This window comes from Rana temporaria, chromosome 12 (assembly GCF_905171775.1).
Source record: "Rana temporaria chromosome 12, aRanTem1.1, whole genome shotgun sequence".
In the NCBI taxonomy this organism is placed as follows: Eukaryota; Metazoa; Chordata; class Amphibia; order Anura; family Ranidae; genus Rana; species Rana temporaria.
Window position 1 is genome coordinate 48152434 of NC_053500.1, and position 20104 is coordinate 48172537.

The 20104-nt window shown below is 47.6% G+C and overlaps 1 protein-coding gene across 5 annotated transcripts in view; it reads right to left on the bottom strand.

Annotated features, from left to right (window-relative positions):
• Nucleotides 1-20104, bottom strand: part of LOC120919568 (embryonic polyadenylate-binding protein-like) — a 154664-nt gene that overhangs the window by 82656 nt on the left and 51904 nt on the right. For all 5 annotated transcript variants that reach the window (XM_040331776.1, XM_040331779.1, XM_040331777.1 and 2 more), the window contains exons 5-8: nt 18980-19119; nt 3700-3794; nt 3323-3460; nt 347-442 (exon numbers count right to left, since the gene is read on the bottom strand). In XM_040331776.1, coding sequence (XP_040187710.1) covers nt 347-442; nt 3323-3460; nt 3700-3794; nt 18980-19119 — 469 coding nt within the window. The remainder of the gene's footprint in view (nt 1-346; nt 443-3322; nt 3461-3699; nt 3795-18979; nt 19120-20104) is intronic.

The following is a 20104-nucleotide window of genomic DNA, read 5'->3' on the forward strand; positions in this document are numbered from 1 at the left end:
CCATCAGTGCCTCCTCATCCATGTGTAGCCTCATCAGCGCACATCAGTGAAAGAGAAAAATTACTTTGTTTCTGTTATAAAATTTTGTAAATAACTTTTTTCCCCCGAAATTGTTGGTCGTTTTTTTATTTGTGTAGCAAACCCCAGTGATTTAATACCACTAAAAGAAAGCTTGATCTGTCTAAAAAAAAAAAAATAATTTTGTTTGGATACAGTGTTGCATGACCGCGCAAGTGTGACAACGTTGAAAGCTAATAATTGGCCTGGGCAGGAAGGGGGTGAAAGCGTCCAGTAGGCAAGTGGTTTTAACTAACAAATTGAAACATTTCACAGTTAACATGAGTACCTTTGCACTGGTAATGGTGCCAAATCGGGCAAACTCTTTTCTGAGCCTGTCATCACTAATACCATCATCCAGGTTCTTTACATACAAGTTTACTCCCTGTAATTAAAAAATAAATAAAAAATAATAAATATGTATGCAACTTTACCGAGTCACAAGATGAAGGAAAACAAATTAATAATATATATATATATATATATATATATATATATATATATATAAACTAAATAAATGATGATAAGCGCTCCAGGTATGTGATAAATCACAATACAGTGTATAAACAAATGAATAAAACACAATCAAATAAAAGGGAGTGGGTGACCAAACTCAAAATGTGCTGTGCGTGTCAAGAAGTCTGTGTAAAGACACCGTGAAACTCTTTGGGGGTGTCGCGTCCCCTGTGAGTCAAGAGTCACTACAATGTGCACATATGCATATAGATAATGTGAAAAAAATTTTTATAATAGTAATAGGTGATCTCTAAATAGATCTAAAGTAGGCAGCAATAGTGATGGTGATATGACAGTCTATTGGTGAGGATGATGGGATGTTCACATATGACAATTCCTGTATGTAAGGCAGTGATAGGGGGATCCTTATTAGTGTTGCAGTTCCCTTACCATGAAGGTGCTATATGTGCGCATATAGGGATATCCCTCAGGGTCTCCAATCGCCTATTTCCTGGGATCACTCAGTGCAGATATTTTCAACTGGTGTGTGCCTTGAAGGTGTTAATAATGTTGGTCCTCCGGGTCTCCAATTCCTTTATCTTGGGATCACTCGGTTGGCTGTAGCTGCTGCATAACTCCAAAAGGGTCCAAATAGTGGTGTTCCAATAGGTAAAGCAATGGGATAGGGAGAAAAAAGATTGCCTCCGATTGTGTAGTGGGTTTAGGGATCCAAAAATTATTTATTAGGAACATAAAAAGCAGGTGATACAGAGGATAGCTCAGAAGACGGTTTTGTATTGCCAAACAGCGCTGGTGAATACAGTGCAGACGTGGCGTTTGAAATTACCGCCTACGTCCTGTGGCCTCCGGCTTGTGTGAGTGATTTCCTCGGTCTCGGCTCACACAAGCCGGAGGCCACAGGACGTAGGCGGTAATTTCAAACGCCACGTCTGCACTGTATTCACCAGCGCTGTTTGGCAATACAAAACCGTCTTCTGAGCTATCCTCTGTATCACCTGCTTTTTATGTTCCTAATAAATAATTTTTGGATCCCTAAACCCACTACACAATCGGAGGCAATCTTTTTTCTCCCTATCCCATTGCTTTACCTATTGGAACACCACTATTTGGACCCTTTTGGAGTTATGCAGCAGCTACAGCCAACCGAGTGATCCCAAGATAAAGGAATTGGAGACCCGGAGGACCAACATTATTAACACCTTCAAGGCACACACCAGTTGAAAATATCTGCACTGAGTGATCCCAGGAAATAGGCGATTGGAGACCCTGAGGGATATCCCTATATGCGCACATATAGCACCTTCATGGTAAGGGAACTGCAACACTAATAAGGATCCCCCTATCACTGCCTTACATACAGGAATTGTCATATGTGAACATCCCATCATCCTCACCAATAGACTGTCATATCACCATCACTATTGCTGCCTACTTTAGATCTATTTAGAGATCACCTATTACTATTATAAAATTTTTTTTCACATTATCTATATGCATATGTGCACATTGTAGTGACTCTTGACTCACAGGGGACGCGACACCCCCAAAGAGTTTCACGGTGTCTTTACACAGACTTCTTGACACGCACAGCACATTTTGAGTTTGGTCACCCACTCCCTTTTATTTGATTGTGTTTTATTCATTTGTTTATACACTGTATTGTGATTTATCACATACCTGGAGCGCTTATCATCATTTATTTAGTTTGTTTTTTCTCATTGTGTTATGTGAACACTATTAGATATAGCAGCCTCAGGTATTATTTGCACACCACTTTTTCATTATTCTGTTTACTCACAGTAGCGCAGTGGAATTTATTATTTAATATATATATATATATATATATATATATATATATATATATATATATATATATATATATATATATATATATATATATATATATATATATATATATATATATATATATATATATATATATATATATATATATATATATATATTAAAAAAAAAACCTCCACAAGAGATCTGTTGGATGATTTAACTCCCTAGCATCATTTAAAAACAAATCAATTTTTAGGTCAGATAATCCAATAACATCATTGCATAATGTACTGTGCGTTTCTAAATGCTGGAAACTAATGTATTCATCCTATTGTTCAATCTGTAGCAGGAAGACAATGGGGGAAGATTTACTAAAACTGGTGATGCTGTACATATTAACCAATCGGCTTCCAGGTTTTATTGTCAAAGCTTAAAGGGGTTGTAAAATAAAAATTTTTTTTCCCTAAATAGCTTCCTTTACCTTAGTGCGGTCCTCCTTCACTTACCTCATCCTTCCATTTTGCTTTTAAATGTCCTTATTTCTTCTGAGAAATCCTCACTTCCTGTTCTTCTGTCTTACTCCACACAGTAATGTGAGGCTTTCTTCCTGGTGTGGAGAACGCCTCTTGAGGGGGCGAGCAGGAGTGTCAGGACGCCCACTAACACTCAGCTCCTTTCTCTATATGCAAAGTAGAGAGTGTCCTGACTTGGCTCCTCGCCCCCTCCCCCCTCAAGAGGCTTTCTCCACACCAGGGAGAAAGCCTCGCATTACTGTGGTGAGTATTCACAGGAAGTGAGGATTTCTCAGAAGAAATAAAGACATTTAAAAGCAAAATGAAAGGACGAGGTAAGTGAAGGAGGACTGCACTAAGGTAAAGGAAGCTATTTAGAAAAAAATAATCCTTTACAACCCCTTTAAGTAAACAAGCTGCAATTAGAAGCCAGTTTTTAGTAAAATATCCCTCCCTGATGTTACAGCAAAATTCAATAAAAGTTTTCATACCTGATATCTACTAATTCGTTCCTGCTTGATTTGCTCAAATCGGCGCTTGAGTTCACACTGACGTTCTATCCTCTTCTGAGCTCTTCCTACATAAACCATACGCCCGTTTATCTCTTTGCCATTCATTTCAGCAACTGCCTATACCAAAAAAAGAAAAAAAAAAGAAGCAAAAACAAAAAAAACAAAAAAAAAACACACTTTCCTTTGACACAATGTACAAATAAAGTGTATACAAGTACAGGAGTGTTTTGCACTACACATATGCATGCAATGCAATGTTATTGGGTTTTATATAGCTAGGACTTTAAATCAGGGACAAAGCTATACCTAGAATACAAACAGGCATTCATTTCATTTAAAAACAAAAATGTACTTACTTTCTGTGCTTCTTCATGATTGCCAAAGTTGACAAATCCAAATCCCCGAGAGCGGCCATTTTCATCCACCATTACTTTTACACTTACTGCGTTCCCTACAAAATATCCACATGTAGGTTATTGCTGTTAGAAATGGCAGCCTTGTAATATTGCACAAAACATTACACAACTTTGAGCATATAATCATTCCTAGTTACTGGTGTACTTCTATTGTAAAAAAGAAAGAAAGAAAAAAAAACACACACACACACACAACATGAAAAAGAAAGAAGGGAGGAAAAGCTTCTTGTGCCCATTAAAAATACCTTTGTGTGCACTTTGTTTTTTTAAATATGAAAGGAAAAAAGAGATTTTTAATACAGCTTACCTGTAAAATCTTTTTCTTGGAGTACATCACGGGACACAGAGCGGCATATTCATTACTATATGGGTTATATGGAGTACCTTCAGGTGATGGACACTGGCAATCTCAAAAACAGGAAGTGCCCCTCCCTATATAACCCCCTCCCATAGGAGGAGTACCTCAGTTTTGTAGCAAGCAGTATGCCTCCCAAAATGGTCCCCAAAAGAGGGGTGGGAGCTCTGTGTCCCGTGATGTACTCCAAGAAAAAGATTTTACAGAAAAGCTGTATTAAAAATCTCTTTCTTTATCGTACATCACGGGACACAGAGCGGCATATTCATTACTATATGGGATGTCCCAAAGCAATGCTTACAATGAGGGGAGGGAGAACATCTTCCCAAGACAAAAGGATTTAATTTAGAGATATACTCAAATCATAATAAATCCAACTTAGTTGAGAAAAAATAATTTTAAATTTAACTCAAAAGGGAGCCCCCGGAATCCGAGGGTCTCAAACTGCAGCCTGCAGCACTGCCTGCCCAAAGGCTGTATCAGTATTCCTTCTTACGTCCAACTGGTAGAATTTTGTAAACGTGTGGACAGAAGACCAGGTTGCCGCCTTGCAAACTTGAGCCATAGAGATCTGGTGGTGTGCTGCCCAGGAGGCGCCCATGGCCCTAGTAGAATGAGCCTTTAATGATAACGGAGGAGGCAACCCTTTCAAGCCGTAGGCCTGAGTGATTAACTGTTTAATCCACCTCGAGATGGTGGATTTTGCAGCTGCCTGCCCCTTCTTGGGCCCATCCGGTAAAATGAACAACACATCTGTTTTCCGGATCTTCTCTGTAGCTTTAACCACTTAACGACCGCCGCACGCCTATATACGTCCGCACAATGGCACGGACAGGCAGAAGGGCGTATATATACGCCCTTGCCTTCTAGCGGGTGGGGGGTCCGATCGGGACCCCCTCCGCTGCGTGCGGCGGGCGGGATCCCTCGGGGAGCGATCCGGGACGACGGCGCGGCTATTCGTTTATAGCCGCTCCGTCGCGATCGCTCCCCGGAGCTGAAGAACGGGGAGAGCCGTATGTAAACACGGCTTCCCCGTGCTTCACTGTGGCGGCGCATCGATCGAGTGATCCCTTATATAGGGAGACTCGATCGATGACGTCCATCCTACAGCCACACCCCCCTACAGTTGTAAACACACACACAGTGATCCTCAACTCCTACAGCGCCCCCTGTGGTTAACTCCCAAACTGCAACTGTCATTTTCACAACAAACAATGCAATTTAAATGCATTTTTTGCTGTGAAAATGACAATGGTCCCAAAAATGTGTCAAAATTGTCCGAAGTGTCCGCCATAATGTCGCAGTCACGAAAAAAATCACTGATCGCCGCCAATAGTAGTAAAAAAAAAAAAATTAATAAAAATGCAATAAAACTCCCCTATTTTGTAAACACTATAAATCTTGCGCAAACCAATCGATAAACGCTTATTGCGATTTTTTTTACCAAAAATAGGTAGAAGAATACGTATCGGCCTAAACTGAGGAAAAAAAAATGTTATATATGTTTTTGGGGGATTTTTATTATAGCAAAAAGTAAAAAATATTGATTTTTTTTCAAAATTGTCGCTCTATTTTTGTTTATAGCGCAAAAAATAAAAACCGCAGAGGTGATCAAATACCACCAAAAGAAAGCTCTATTTGTGGGGAAAAAAGGACGCCAATTTTGTTTGGGAGCCACGTCGCACGATCGCGCAATTGTCTGTTAAAGCGACGCAGTCCCGAATTGCAAAACCTGGCCTGGGCATTTAGCTGCAAAATGGTCCGGGGCTTAAGCGGTTAAGATAGGCCTTCATGGCCCTGACAATATCCAAGGTATGCAGCAACCCTTCCTTTCTGGAAGTAGGTTTAGGAAAGAAGGATGGTAATACCAAATCCTGGTTTAGATGAAAACTGGATATAACCTTTGGTAGGAAGGAAGGATGAGGGCGGAGAACGACCCTGTCCTTATGCAAAATAAGATATGGTTCCTTACAGGATAAGGCTGCCAGTTCCGATACTCTTCTGGCGGAAACTATGGCGACCAAAAATACTAACTTCCTTGTCAGTAAAACCAAAGGAATTTCAGCCAACGGCTCAAAAGGTTGTTTCTGTAAACTTGACAGAACAAGATTTAAATCCCACGGACAAAGCGGGGATTTAACTGGAGGATTAATACGTAAGACCCCCTGCATGAAGGTCTTAACCAGCGAGTGGGTGGCCAGCGGCCGCTGAAACCACACTGACAAAGCTGAAATCTGTCCCTTGATAGTGCTTAATGCCAGTCCTTTATCCACTCCTAGCTGGAGAAAACTTAATACTCTATCGATGGTAAACTTACGAGAAAGCCATAACTTGGACTCACACCAGCCTACATAGGCCTTCCAGACCCTGTAATAAATCACCCTAGAGACCGGTTTCCTGGCTCTGATTAGGGTAGAGATTACCTTCTGAGACAGACCTCTACCCCTGAGAATCAGGGATTCAGCTTCCAGGCCGTCAAATTTAGATGCCGTAAGGCAGGGTGGAGGATCGGACCTTGCGATAGCAGGTCTGGCCGTAGAGGAAGAGTCCAAGGGTCTCCCACTACCATCTTTAGGATTAGTGAATACCATGCCCTTCTGGGCCATGATGGAGCTACCAGGATGACTGGTATGTGCTCCACCCTGATCCTGCGCAGCAGGCGGGGTAGTAACTGGAGCGGGGGAAAAGCATAAAGAAGTTTGAACTGATGCCAAGGGCAAACCAGCGCATCGGTTCTGCAGGCCATCGGATCCCTTGAGCGGGATATGAACCTGTCTAGCTTCTTGTTGAGTCTTGATGCCATGACGTCCACGTCCGGCACTCCCCATCTCTGGCAGAGTGTCTGAAAGACCTGTGGATGTAGAGACCATTCCCCCGGCAACAGAGTCTGGCGACTTAAAAAGTCCGCCTGAAGGTTGTCCACTCCTGGAATGAATATTGCCGATATGCAGGGCACATGAGCTTCTGCCCATAGGAGAATCAAGCTCACCTCTCTCTGAGCGGCTTGACTCTTGGTTCCCCCTTGGTGATTTATGTATGCCACTGCCGTGGCATTGTCCGATTGAATTCTCACCGGGAACCCCTGCAACTTGGACGTCCAAGCCCTGAGGGCTAGTCGAGCAGCTCTGAGCTCCAAGATGTTGATGGGCAACTGCTTCTCTGGCTTTGCCCAAGTGCCTTGGCGAGTGCAACCATCCAAAATTGCTCCCCAGCCTGTCAGGCTGGCGTCTGTGGTTACTATCTTCCAAGCCACTGGGCTGAAAGACTTCCCCTTCAGTAGATTCTGAGGGTCTAACCACCAACACAGACTTTGTCGGACTCTTGATGAGAGCGGCAAAGGGATATCTAAGGCCTGTGGCCTCCTGCTCCATGCTGACAGGATGGCTGCCTGCAGGATGCGAGTGTGGCTCTGGGCGTACGGTACCGCCTCGAATGTGGCCACCATCTTGCCTAGTAACCGCATACATAGGCGAACAGTTGGTTCCTTCTTGCTTAGAACCAGTAGGATTAATTCCTTGATGGCTTTGACTTTTATCAGAGGCAGAAACACCCTCTGTTGTTCTGTGTCTAATCTCATGCCGAGATATTCCAACTGCCTTGTGGGCTGGAATGCTGATTTTTCTCGATTTAGGACCCAGCCGAACCTCTCGAGGTACTGAACTGTGAGGGCCACTGCTCGTTCCAAGCCAGGAGACGAGTGATCTATGACTAGGAGGTCGTCCAGGTATGCTAGGATCGTGACCCCTTGGCTCCTTAGATTGGCTAGGATTGGAGCTAGGACCTTCGTAAACACCCGGGGGGCCGTAGCCAACCCGAAGGGAAGCGCCACGAATTGGAAATGACGTAGAGCCACCGAGAAGCGTAGAAATCTTTGATGTGGCTGGTAAACTGGAACATGAAGGTAAGCATCCTTTATGTCTATGGATGCCATAAAATCGTCCTTCTGAAGTGCGGCAACTGCTGACCGCACGGATTCCATCCGAAATGAGCGGACCTTTAGGTATGCATTCACCCTTTTTAAGTCCAAAATTGGCCGTAGATGATTTAATGCCGCTATTAATGCGGCTCCCTTCTTCGGATCGTTTGGTACTCTTGACTCCTGAAAATGAGGAGGAGGAAACTTTAGGAAGTCTAGTTTGTAGCCTGTAGCCACGGAAGACCGTACCCTTCTGTCGGGAATGCTGGCCTCCCAAACCTCTGCAAAGAGACGCAGTCTTCCCCCCACCTTCGAGGGTGGGGGCGCCCCTTCATAAGGCCGGCTTGGGGGCTGGCTTTGCTGGATTGCGAAACCACTGCTTCTTGCCTGCGACGGCCTGTCCCTGCGACTTGTTAAAATTTGATCTTGCAGGAGGCCGTCGATACTGTTTGGTATTGGAAGGCCCCTGCCCAGGGGAGTACTGTCGTTTAAACGCAGGCCCCCGAAACTTCTTCTTGGTGGGCAAAAAGAGTACTTTTTCCGCTTGAAATGGTCTGGATGTATTTGTCCAGGTCTTCTCCGAAGAGTCGTCCTCCATGGAAGGGGAACCCTACCAGGAGCTTCTTGCATGGGGGCTCTGCCTCCCAGCTCTTTAACCATAAGAGTCTTCTCATATGGATAAGGGATAACGATAAACGTGACGCTTGCTGGATAGAATCCTTAATCGCATCTACCGTAAAGCGTATGGCCCTAGGGATGTCCGAAAATTCTTCTGCCTGCTGGGCAGGAATAAGTTTAAGCATCTGCTTAGCTTGATCCGATAATGCTTGTGCAACCCCAATTGCAGCCACAGCTGGCTGCACTACTGCCCTTGCAGTAGTGAAGGAGGTTTTAAGTAGCGTTTCCAAGCGTTTATCAACCGGATCCTTGAACACCTGTATGTTTTCTACAGGGCATGTTAAAGATTTGTTAACACATGAGATGGCCGCGTCTACAGCCGGGGCTGCCCATCTCTTGGAAAATTTCTCTTCCATAGGATATAAGGCAGAGAATCTTTTTGGTGGTACAAAGATTCTATCTGGCTTGGCCCAATCTTGGAACATAACTTCCTCTAGTAGAGGATGGATCGGAAAAACCGCATTGGTTTGAGGCGCTCTTAGTGAGCCCAAAGCTGAGACCGTTGATACTTGGAGATCTGGTACTGGCAAGCTGAACGTCCTATGGACCAAGTCTGTTAAAACTTGAACCCACCAGCTCTCCCTTTGGGAGCCTGCGCCAGACTCCTCCGTACCCGGATCCTCGATCCCTGAACCTACTTGGTCCTCGTCCAAGAGGTCTTCCAATTCCCCTGCAGAAGGGACCTCCTCATCTGAGGGGTTCACGCTCGGGCGACGGAGATCTATTCCGTTTTTTGCCCTGCATAGCCTTGGCTATCATTTTTTCCATTCTTTTTTCCATCTCCTTTAGAGAGGTGGACAGTACCTCGTCCGTGACCACCCTAGGGTTGGACTGACCCGTGCCAGCTCCAGCCCCAGATCTCGATGGTCCCACCAAGGCTCCCTCTGGGGAAAGTAGCGGTATGACTTTGTCCGAGACCTCAGACCCTCTGGGGGAATCCCCACCTCTTGTACCCTCTGAACCAGATGCCATGGTACAATACCGAGGTACGCCCGCTACTTAACGGTGTTTGGGAAAATAAATAGTTGTTGCCCAAAACCTTTCTGGGGAAAAAAATGCCTTCCTTATTAATTTTTTTTTTTTTTAAACCAAAGAAAGAAAAAACATTCTGTCCCCCTTTAGTAGTATTTGCCAAAAAAAACTGCTGAAAAAGAAACCCTATCTCTAGGGTAAAAGACAGTCTTTTTGAAGACTGTAATACTCTTCTTTGGCCACTGTGTGTCCTCGGCGCCCCACTCTGCCGCTCTGGTCCTTCCTCTCTCAGTTCCAACACTTCACTGAGCTGGGAACTTTTTGGAAGGGCCGCCCCTTCCTTTTACCTACAGGCCCGCCCTTCCCCTGTCAGAAAAACGGCGCGAAATTGCGCCCATATCACGGGGACGCGCGCGCCGGCGGAGGGGGGAGGGGGCCACACGAGGAGGTCAGAGGCTGATCCTGCCGTCCAGGCCAGGATCCACAGAGCGGCATTTTTTCCTGCAGCAACCGCCTGGACCTCTCTGAGCAGGCTTGCAGGTAGGAGCATTCACTCCCTTTTACATAAGAAACCTCAGTAGATTCCTAGGGGCTTCTCTTAGAGAGAATTGTCACTATACACACAGGCCCTTTTTCAATGCTTTCTAGCACCAGTTGCAATACTACCAGGGAGGTCACGATTATGGGGAATATATACATACAGAGTCATCCTATCCTAAGATATGTGACTCACCTTGCCAGATGCAGCGCATAAACCATAGGCATGTCCCACTGTGACCTTCCCCCAGAAAAAACCTGCTGCGAACCAAGTTCCGCAAGTTTCTCCTTCACTTACCTGCTCCATGCCGCAGGACTTTGCACAGCAAGAGGTCCAATCTTCCCCCATCTCCGTGGGGCGTCTAGACCTTCAGGCCCTGGGTTCCTATGAAGGATCCACTGTCCTGGGCCCATACAGCACCCTGGCAACAGAAACATTAGGCCCCCAAAGGTTTCTAAGTTCTGGGCCCAGAGTCCAGCTCTCTGTGACAGAAAGCATTATGGGCTATACCCCAATGGTTTGGGGTCCGGTTACTGACCACTTTAGCACTGAGGCCTTTGGACAGAACCGGTTAGCCCACCTTAATCCCAAGGATGTGGAGGCAAGCTAAACCATGACCAACACCTAAGACACTGGCGTAAAAACTGAGGTACTCCTCCTATGGGAGGGGGTTATATAGGGAGGGGCACTTCCTGTTTTTGAGATTGCCAGTGTCCATCACCTGAAGGTACTCCATATAACCCATATAGTAATGAATATGCCGCTCTGTGTCCCGTGATGTACGATAAAGAAAGTTCTATGTTGTATGCAACCTTTGTATTACTTATTTTTTTCTTAGTTTGAGCTCTTCAGCTACATTGACAGTAAGGGCCCTTTCACACCGTATGTCCGTATTTCATCCATCAGTTTTTGGATGAAATACAGACATACATGTATCCTATGGGATAGTGGGTGTCAGTGGATGAACATCCGCTGACACCCGATCTCATCGGTCCCCGTCATGGTCCGTTTTCTGCAGACGGAGGAAAAATAGGATTTTTGTACTCACCGTAAAATCCATTTCTCTGAGTTCATAGACGGACACAGCCTTCTTTGACATTAGGGTTATTGCTTCTTCCTACCAGGAGAGTTTAGGCAGAATTTAACAGCACTTAAAGCGTTAAAACCTTTACTTCGTGACGCTCCTCCCAGGGGGCGTGGCTCCCCCAGGCATAACCCACACCCTGCTCTAGGAGCCTCAGTTCGTAACAAGCAGTACAAACCAAGGAGGGGTGGGTGCTGTGTCCGTCTATGAACTCAGAGAAATGGATTTTACGGTGAGTACAAAAATCCTATTTTCTCTTCCGTTCATAGACGGACACAGCCTTCTTTGACATTAGGGACGTCCCCAAGCAGTGTCAAAAAAAATTAGAGGGGTGGGAAAATAACACAGCAAACCAGGTTACACCCCAAACAAAAACCGGAGTTGCTCAACAGAGAAACTCCAACCATAAACTGCCGCCCGTAACACCTGCGGCTGAAGGAGGCATCAAAAGATGCACACACATCCACCTCGTAAACCTTTGAAAAAGCGTGGAATGACGACCAGGATGCATCCTAACACCGCTGTAACACAGAGGCATGATGCCGGAAAGCCCAAGAGGCCCCGATCGCCCTGGTCGAATGCGCCATAACCCGAAAGGGCGGCGCACGCCCCTTTAGGGCATAGGCCTGAAGCACAATCCGTCGCAACCACCTAGGAACGGTGGCCGACGAGACCGCCAGGCCCTCTTGTAGGGCCAGCCACCGACACGAACAGTGAGTCCGACTTCCGGAACGGAACCGTAACATAAGTACACTCGTAGGGCCCGAACCACATCCAGAGGATGCAAAGTGGCCTCCTCCTGGCATTTCGGCAGAGGACATAAGGGTGGAAGAACAATGTCCACCTCAATGTTAAAAGCCGAAACGACCTTAGGGAGAAAAAACGGCTGCGGCCGCAGCGCCACCTCATCCTTACGGATGACCAAGTAGGGAGCCTTGCAAGACAAGGCCGCCAGATCAATCAGACAAACACACGTCTGATCGAAGTAATAGCTACCAGAAATAAAATCACCGTTTGTGACAATAAACAAAAAACCTCCCGAATGTCCTCAAAGGGAGCATCCCGAAGCACCGAAAGGACTAAATTCAAGTCCCATGGGGGTAATGGAGGGCGCACCGGAGGGGCCACCTGCCAGACCCCCTGACCCAATGTACGCACCCAGGAGTGTGATGCCAAGGGTCGCTGCAAGTAAAACAGCCAGGAGCAGAAATCCGGCTCCTAACCGAACTTAAGGCGAGAGCCTGAACCACTCCCTGCTGCAAAGACAGCAGAACCCCACACACAGAGCTGTAGGCCTTCCATGTATGATGAGAAATCCTACGTGAGGTAGACTTCCGTGCACGCAGCACGGTAGAGACCACCGAGCCCAATAGGCCTCGGTCCTTCAGCCCCTGGCTCACAACAGCCACGCTGCTAAAGCCAGTGGCTGTGAAACAGGGTGGAAGATCGGACCCTGTAACAGAAGATCAACTCCCAGGGGAAGACGCTAGGGGGCGTCTGCCACCAGACGCACCAGGTCCGCGTACCAGGAGCGACGTGGCCAATCTGGAGCGATCAGGATTGATAGAATCCCTACAGCTTCCACTCTGCGCAGCAGGCGAGGAAGAAGCTTCCGAGGAGGGAAGGTGTAAATTAAGCGATAGTGACCCCAAGGAGCCACCAACGCGCCTGACGCGTCAGCCCACGGGCCCTTAAACCTGGCCACGAACCGTGGCACCTACCGATAGAGACGGAACGCTAGAAGGTCCACGTCCGGAGTGCGTCACTTTTGGCACAGACCCTGGAACACCTGCGGGTGGAGAGACCACTCTCCTTGGCCCAGTGTAGTGCGACTTAGGTCGGCTAGCCAATTCCGTACTCCCGGAATGTACCCGGCCGATAGAGCCGGAACGGACCCTTTGGCCCACCGAAAGGATGTGTGCGACCCCCGTCGCTGCAACAGAACTCTGTGTGCCTCCCCGATGATCATCCTACGCCACGACCATGGCGATGTCGGACAGGATCCTGACCGGTCGGTCCTGTAGATCCAGGGACCACCTGGCAAGGCAATGCTTGATTGTTCGGAGCTCCAGACCGTTGATCAGTAGGCAGGACTCCACCTGAGTCCAGTGCCCCTGGGCTGACTGGGTGCCCCAAGCACCCCTCCCCAACCGGAGAGGCTGGCATCCGTCGTGACCACTGTCCAGTGGCCTGCAGAAAACGACTTCCCGGCCCGAAGCACCGGAAACGCCAGCCACCACACCAGGGGGAGACATGATCAGATGACTCAATTGAATCTGGTAATTCAGAGACGACGGAAGCTAGTCCCAACGTGACAGCAGTTTCCTCCGTAGTACCCTGGCGTGGAATTGGGCATAAGGAACCGCCTCGAAAGAGGCCCCAATGGACCCAGAACCTTCCTGCAGAATCGCAGAGATGACCGCTACTGGGTCGGCAACTGCTGCACAGCAGATAGAGTCTGAAGTTTTTCCGTTACGAGAAAAACACTCCCGCCCCGGCGGAATCCAGGACGAGTACCAGGTATTCCAGTCCCTGAGACGGAATTAACCCCGATTTCAGGACAATCCAGAAACCAGCCGAACTCTTGGAGAGCCTGACACGTGATAGACACGGCTCCACCAATTCAGAGCTCGAAGAAGCTCGTAGGAGAATGTCGCCCAGACATCCCATGATAACAAACCCCCGCTGTCACAGCCGGGCCAGTATCGGGACGAGCACCTTAGCGAAAACCTGCCGAATAGGAAGGACACCAATTGAAAATGGTCCCCCCCCCGACCGCAAAGCACAGAATCTCTGGGACTTTGAGGATATGGGAACATGCAGGTACACATTCATGACATCCAGGATGCCAGAAAAAAAAAACACTGATGGAGTGCCGCTATTACCAAGACACCACCTGAAAGTTTGCACCTTGACAAAACAAACGAGGGACTTGAGGCCCAGGATTGACCGGGCCCCATCCTCCGTGGGGACACAAACAGAATGGAGTAAAACCCCTGAGACCGTTCCAACGAGGGAACTGGCACAATCACCCCCCTGACCAGAAGATCCTGGACAGCCCCTGACAGAGCCAACCGGCGAACCGGAGGAGGCCAGAGGCCGGAGGGAAAAAACCTGTTTGGCAGACAAGAGAAAAACTCTATCTTGTACCCCAAGGAAACCACTTCGCAACCCCAACGGTCGGAGAGGAGAGACCTCCACCGAGCCACGAATGTGCGAAGCCAGTCTCCCACCCGAGACACGGGTGGGAGCAGACCTTCAGGCGGAAGCAGATATGTCCGCAGACTTGTTAGGCATGCGGTATCAGGTACGCTGCTGCCCCGCGGCGGGGGTTTAAGCACCTTGTAGACCTACCCACACCTCACAGGGAGGGCGAAAAAACGCTCGGAGGTAGTCAAGGAGGGTCCTTGCACATGGCGAGGTCCCTAGCCCTTCCCAGACTGTGGGAACAGCATGCGCTAACTACCCGTGGCATCCTCAATGATGCCATCCAGGGAAGTCCCAAAAGGACCGTTCACCCTTAAAGGCCATCACCAAGGCCTCCTTAGAGGACTAGTCCGCAGACCAGATCTTCAGCCACACAAGGCGGCGCATTACCACTGCATAGACGGAAGCCCCGGATCGTATCCATGGCCCCCTCGCAGAGAAATTTCTGACCCTGAACCAATTGTTCAGCCAGGTCCCTAGAGGACTCAGAAGCATCCCCTTCTTCCAGCTCCTGTAGCAGGAGCTTCGCCCTTTGAGTCGGGGCCTGTGCCACCAGGGCCGCGGCCAGAGCCGGCCTCACCGCCGAACCCACCACCGCAAAAAGGGAGCGGGCCACGGCCTCCACTCTCCTATCAGCGGGATCCTGAAATGCAGGAGCCCCTTCCACAGGCAACGTGGTGGCCCTGCTCAGTCTGGACACAGGGTGGTCCACTGGCGGAGGAGAGACCTACTTTTTTTTAAAAAGTCCCCCTCAAGGGGTTAACGGGTTGCAAAGCTTTTTGACAAACTTTCTGCGGTGCATCCCATTCCTCGTATAACATATTGTCCAAATAAGGAACATAAGGAAACACTTTAGCGGTGCGTGGCGGTCTGCAGAATGCAAAAGGTACTGACACGGCTGGTGTCTCCACCACATCCTCAATTTTTAGAGTCTCACGCACCGCAGAAACAAGAGCTCCAACAAATTCCTTGCCAGCAACTGACTCTGCAGCAGAGTCATCCTCACTATCCATGTGGGTTAAGCCTGCAGCCTCTGACATAACAGAACCAGAAAACAGCAATTCTGCATCAGAGACATCCCCAGAAGCAGGCTCAGGCCTTTTACCCCCCATCCGGACACTAGCTGCTTCAAACCTGGCAAGAAACCCAGGACAGCCAACATAACAGATGTGGCAGGGGAAAGGGCGTTAAGGGTTAACTCAGGCGTTGCTGGATAGGGAGACCTGGCTCAGGTTCCATAGTGTCAGCGCTGTGTCACCCACCCTGCAAAGCAGGACAAAAACCCCCACTGGTCACCTCCTTGCTGCTATTGCAGCGTATGGGGGCCCCTGGTACTCACCACCCCACCCGGTGCAGCGTGGTCTGAGAAAGACAAAGTGTGCTGAGAAGCCGCGCAGCGCTGCGTCTTCTCCTCAGACAGATCCGCGATCTTTTGCAGCGCCAAAGCCGTCACACGAGGCAGACGAAAAAGCAAGATGGCCGCCGAATGCTGAGAAAACAACATAGGACCACAAGAAAATGGCCGCCGAGCTATATAGAGCGGGGCTCCGGTAAAATGGCGGCCGTTGAGCAGCATTTAAAAAAAAGACAGTGACACAGCAAAAGCCAGCACAAAAAAAATCACCTCACAACACACATGAAAGGGCCTTAGTGAACACCACAGCCCCCTGTAGTGACAACACACAGCCCCCGCTACACACACACGGGTCCGGGTGTATATGAGCCCCAGAAAAAAAAAAACTCACACCCGCTACCCACAAGGGAAGGAGGGAGAGGAATAAGGGAGAGCGGAAAGCAGGGAAAAAACCCTCAGTCGACCTCCCCTGGGAACATTCCAGCCAGACCACTTACCTGAGTAAGGGGCCACTACTTACCCGTCCTGCGACTACCCGGCTGGAGGTATCCCAGACAACCCAACGTCCGTAAACGGCATGGCTGTCGGCCAGACACACTGACACAGCCATAGAGACCGGTCATATGTGTGCCCTAGAACCGAAGTTCCCCGGGTGCCCCTGGAGCAACAGGGCCTGTCGTGGACGTCCCAAAGCTGAGCTAAGGGCCAGCACACGCTCGATGGCCGAACATGGGGGGGGACTACAAGGGTCGAGGACCCAACCTGTCACCCAGTCGGCTGTTGATAGAAGAATCACAGGATTCAAAAATGCAGGAACAAAATAAAAGCGAGAAAAATCACAATAAAAAAAAAAAAAAAGTACAGGACTCTAGAAGTGCCTGACTCCTCTCCTGTCGTTAGGCAGAAAAAGACTGAGGCTCCTAGAGCAGGGTGTGGGTTATGCCTGGGGGAGCCACGCCCCCTGGGAGGCGCGGCACGAAGGAAAGGTTTTAGCGCTTTAAGTGCTGTTAAATTCTGCCTAAACTCTCCTGGTAGGAAGAAGCATAACCCTAATGTCAAAGAAGGCTGTGTCCGTCTATGAACGAAAGAGAAACCCTATTTTTCCATCCGTCTGCGGATCGGGTGAACACAGACAGACGGTCCCGTGTTCATCCAATCCCTCCATAGAGAGCGCAGATCTGCCGGCTCAGCCGTGATCAACGGAGCGATCCCCGCTGAGCAAGCGGATATTAAAGGAACGGATCCTCACGGGATCCTTAAGTGTGAAAGGGCCCAAAATCTAAATTGATCACTCCATTTGTTTTTATTATTTTACCAAGGAGTGCATAGTTGTGGAAATGCTACATTTCCAGATTCATAAAATTTGTACCGTAAACTAGAATTTTGAACGCCCACTCGGTCATATCCTAAAGACCAGCAAGTTTCAAACAAATACTTTCAGTATTAACTGGTTTACAACCGATACACTGAGTCATCTTTACCCTTTTTATTTTACATTTTTCAATAAAAATCTATTTAACCGCCTAACCACTTAAAGCGGGGGTTCACCCTATTTAAAAAAAAAAAAAAATGTTTTTTTTTATTCTAGCATAAAATTCGGCATCGTAGCGCGAGCTACAGTATGCCGGTCTTACATTTTTTATCCCCGTACTCACCGTTTAATCCTACCTAGACGATTCCGTCTGCCCACGGGGAATGGGCGTTCCAATCCAGACGGAAAGTGATTGACGGACGGCTCTGGCGCGTCACGCTTCTCCGGAAATAGCCGAAATAGGCTTGGCTCTTCACGGCGCCTGCGCATAGCCTGTGCGCAGGCTCCGTGAAGAGCCGAGACCTACTCCGGCTGTCTTCGGGGAGCGTGACGTGCCAGAGTCGGCCGTCAATCATCCTCTCTCTCCATAGGCACGCCCATTCCCCGCGGCAGACGGAATCGTCTATGTACGATTAAACAGTGAGTACGGGGATAAAAAATGTAAGACCGGCATACTGTAGCTCGCGCTACAATGCCGAATTTTATGCTGAAATGTTGTTCAGCAGGGTGAACCACCGCTTTAAGGACCCCTTCACGCCGATATACGTCGGCAGAATGGCACGGCTGGGCACATCCACGTACATGTACGTGGCTCTTTAAGCCCAGCCGTGGGGTCGCGCCGCCGCGCTCCGGTCTGAAGCTCCGTGACCACGGCCGCGGGACTCGCGGACCCGATCGCTGCTGGAGTCCCGTGATCGGTCCCCCGAGCTGAAGAACGGGGAGAGCTGTATGTAAACACAGCTTCCCCGTTCTTCACTGTGGCGGCCTCATCGATCATGTGATCCCTTTTATAGGGCTACACAATCGATGACGTCACACCTACAGCCACACCCCCCTACAGTTGTAAACACACTTGAGGTCACACAACACCATCAGCGCCCCCTGTGGTTAACTCCCAAACTGCAATGGTAATTTTCACAGTAAACAATGCATTTTAAATGCATTTTTTGCTGTGAAAATGACAATGGTCCCAAAAATATGTCAAAATTGTCCGAAATGTCCGCCATAATGTCGCAGTCACGAAAAGAAAAAATCGCTGATCGCCGCCATTGGTAGTAAAAAAAAAAAAATAATTAATAAAAATGCAATAAAACTATCCCCTATTTTGTAAACGCTATAAATTTTGTGCAAACCAACCGATAAACGCTTATTGCAATTTTTTTACCAAAAATTGGAAGAATACGTATCGGCCTAAACTGAGGAAAACTTTTTTTATATATTTTTGGGGGATATCTATTATTATAGCATAAAGTTTTTTTCTAAATTGTCGCTCTATTTTTATTTATAGCACAAAAAATAAAAACCGCAGAGGTGATCAAATACCACCAAAAGAAAGCTCCATTTGTGGGAAAAAAGGACGCCAATTTTGTTTGGGAGCCACATCGCACGACCACGCAATTGTCTGTTAAAGCGACGCAGTGCCAAATCGCAAAACCTGGCTGGGTAAAACCTGGCTGGGTCCTTTAGCTGCCTAAAGGTCCGGGTCTTAAGTGGTTAAAGTGAAACAATGCAAGTCACATTACATGTAAAGTGTAGTTCTCCAGTCATTCAGTGGCATTGGTGCAAGATAAAGAATGCTCCATACCAAAAGCAGAAAAGATCTCCTTTAGCCTTTCATCAGTCATATCTTCTCCAAAATTTTTGATATATACATTGGTAAATTCCATCACTTTTGTACCATATTCCAATTCTCTTTCTTTTCGTGACTTAAAATGGCCAACAAATCTGAAAAAGGTAAAATAAAAATAAAACTCTAGCCTTAGGTTTTATTACACGTATAGATTTTCAAACCTACATAATATTGAGAAAAGTCTTTATGTCACAGCTGGTGGAGACAGTTGAAGAGGTCTCTCTGGCATTTCCTGTTCAACATCCCTAGAAGAAGCAACAGGGAAAACAAGAATATGGAGTGGCATGAGTGCCAATGCTACAGGCAATACCAGATCTGTTAATGTTAGATGCCCTAACCAGGCAACTGTAAAGCCCTGGACAGAAACCAAACGCAGGAACACCCGGGTACGTTAGGAACATAGCATAAAAGCCGAGGCCAGGAGGCCACGCCCCCTGGAGCTCCTAAGATGGCAGCTTAGGAACGGAGCTCTGCTCACCGCTAGCCGTTTGACGACGATAACCGGAGATTTGGATCCTATACACCCGCGAAAACGTCATCCACGGATAGTGGAATCTTTGGTGGTTCGAACCGTACCAGACATCTCAATTGATACTGACAGGATACAAGTTTAAGAGCCTGATAGGAGACAGGCCATAGGAGCGGTGACTCTCCTCATAGAAGGCCATTATACGGTAATTACCGGGCTATTAGACCTGCTGAGGGAGTTGGATTGACACCAGCGGGTGGATAGTACAGTAGAAAACCGGTCCATGACAGGCAAATATCACAGGAAAGGCAGGAATATTACTAAAGGATCTGTTATGAAAAAGACTCATCAAAATGGCCGCCGTACCTCAGATACACACACTGGAAACAACAGAGGCCTCCACATCTGACAGGCAAGTTTTATCTCCTTTGCTGGCTGCATCTTTACCTCAGGCATCTTGTTCTGACACATCTCCTATTCTGTATTCCACTGCACTGAAGGAAGGAGTGATTCCTAGTAATGTAGGACATATAATTCCTGCAGAGATTCCCTCACAGAACCCTGTTAATGTGCATACTAATGCTGAACAGGCTCGTGATGTTTCCTTCAAT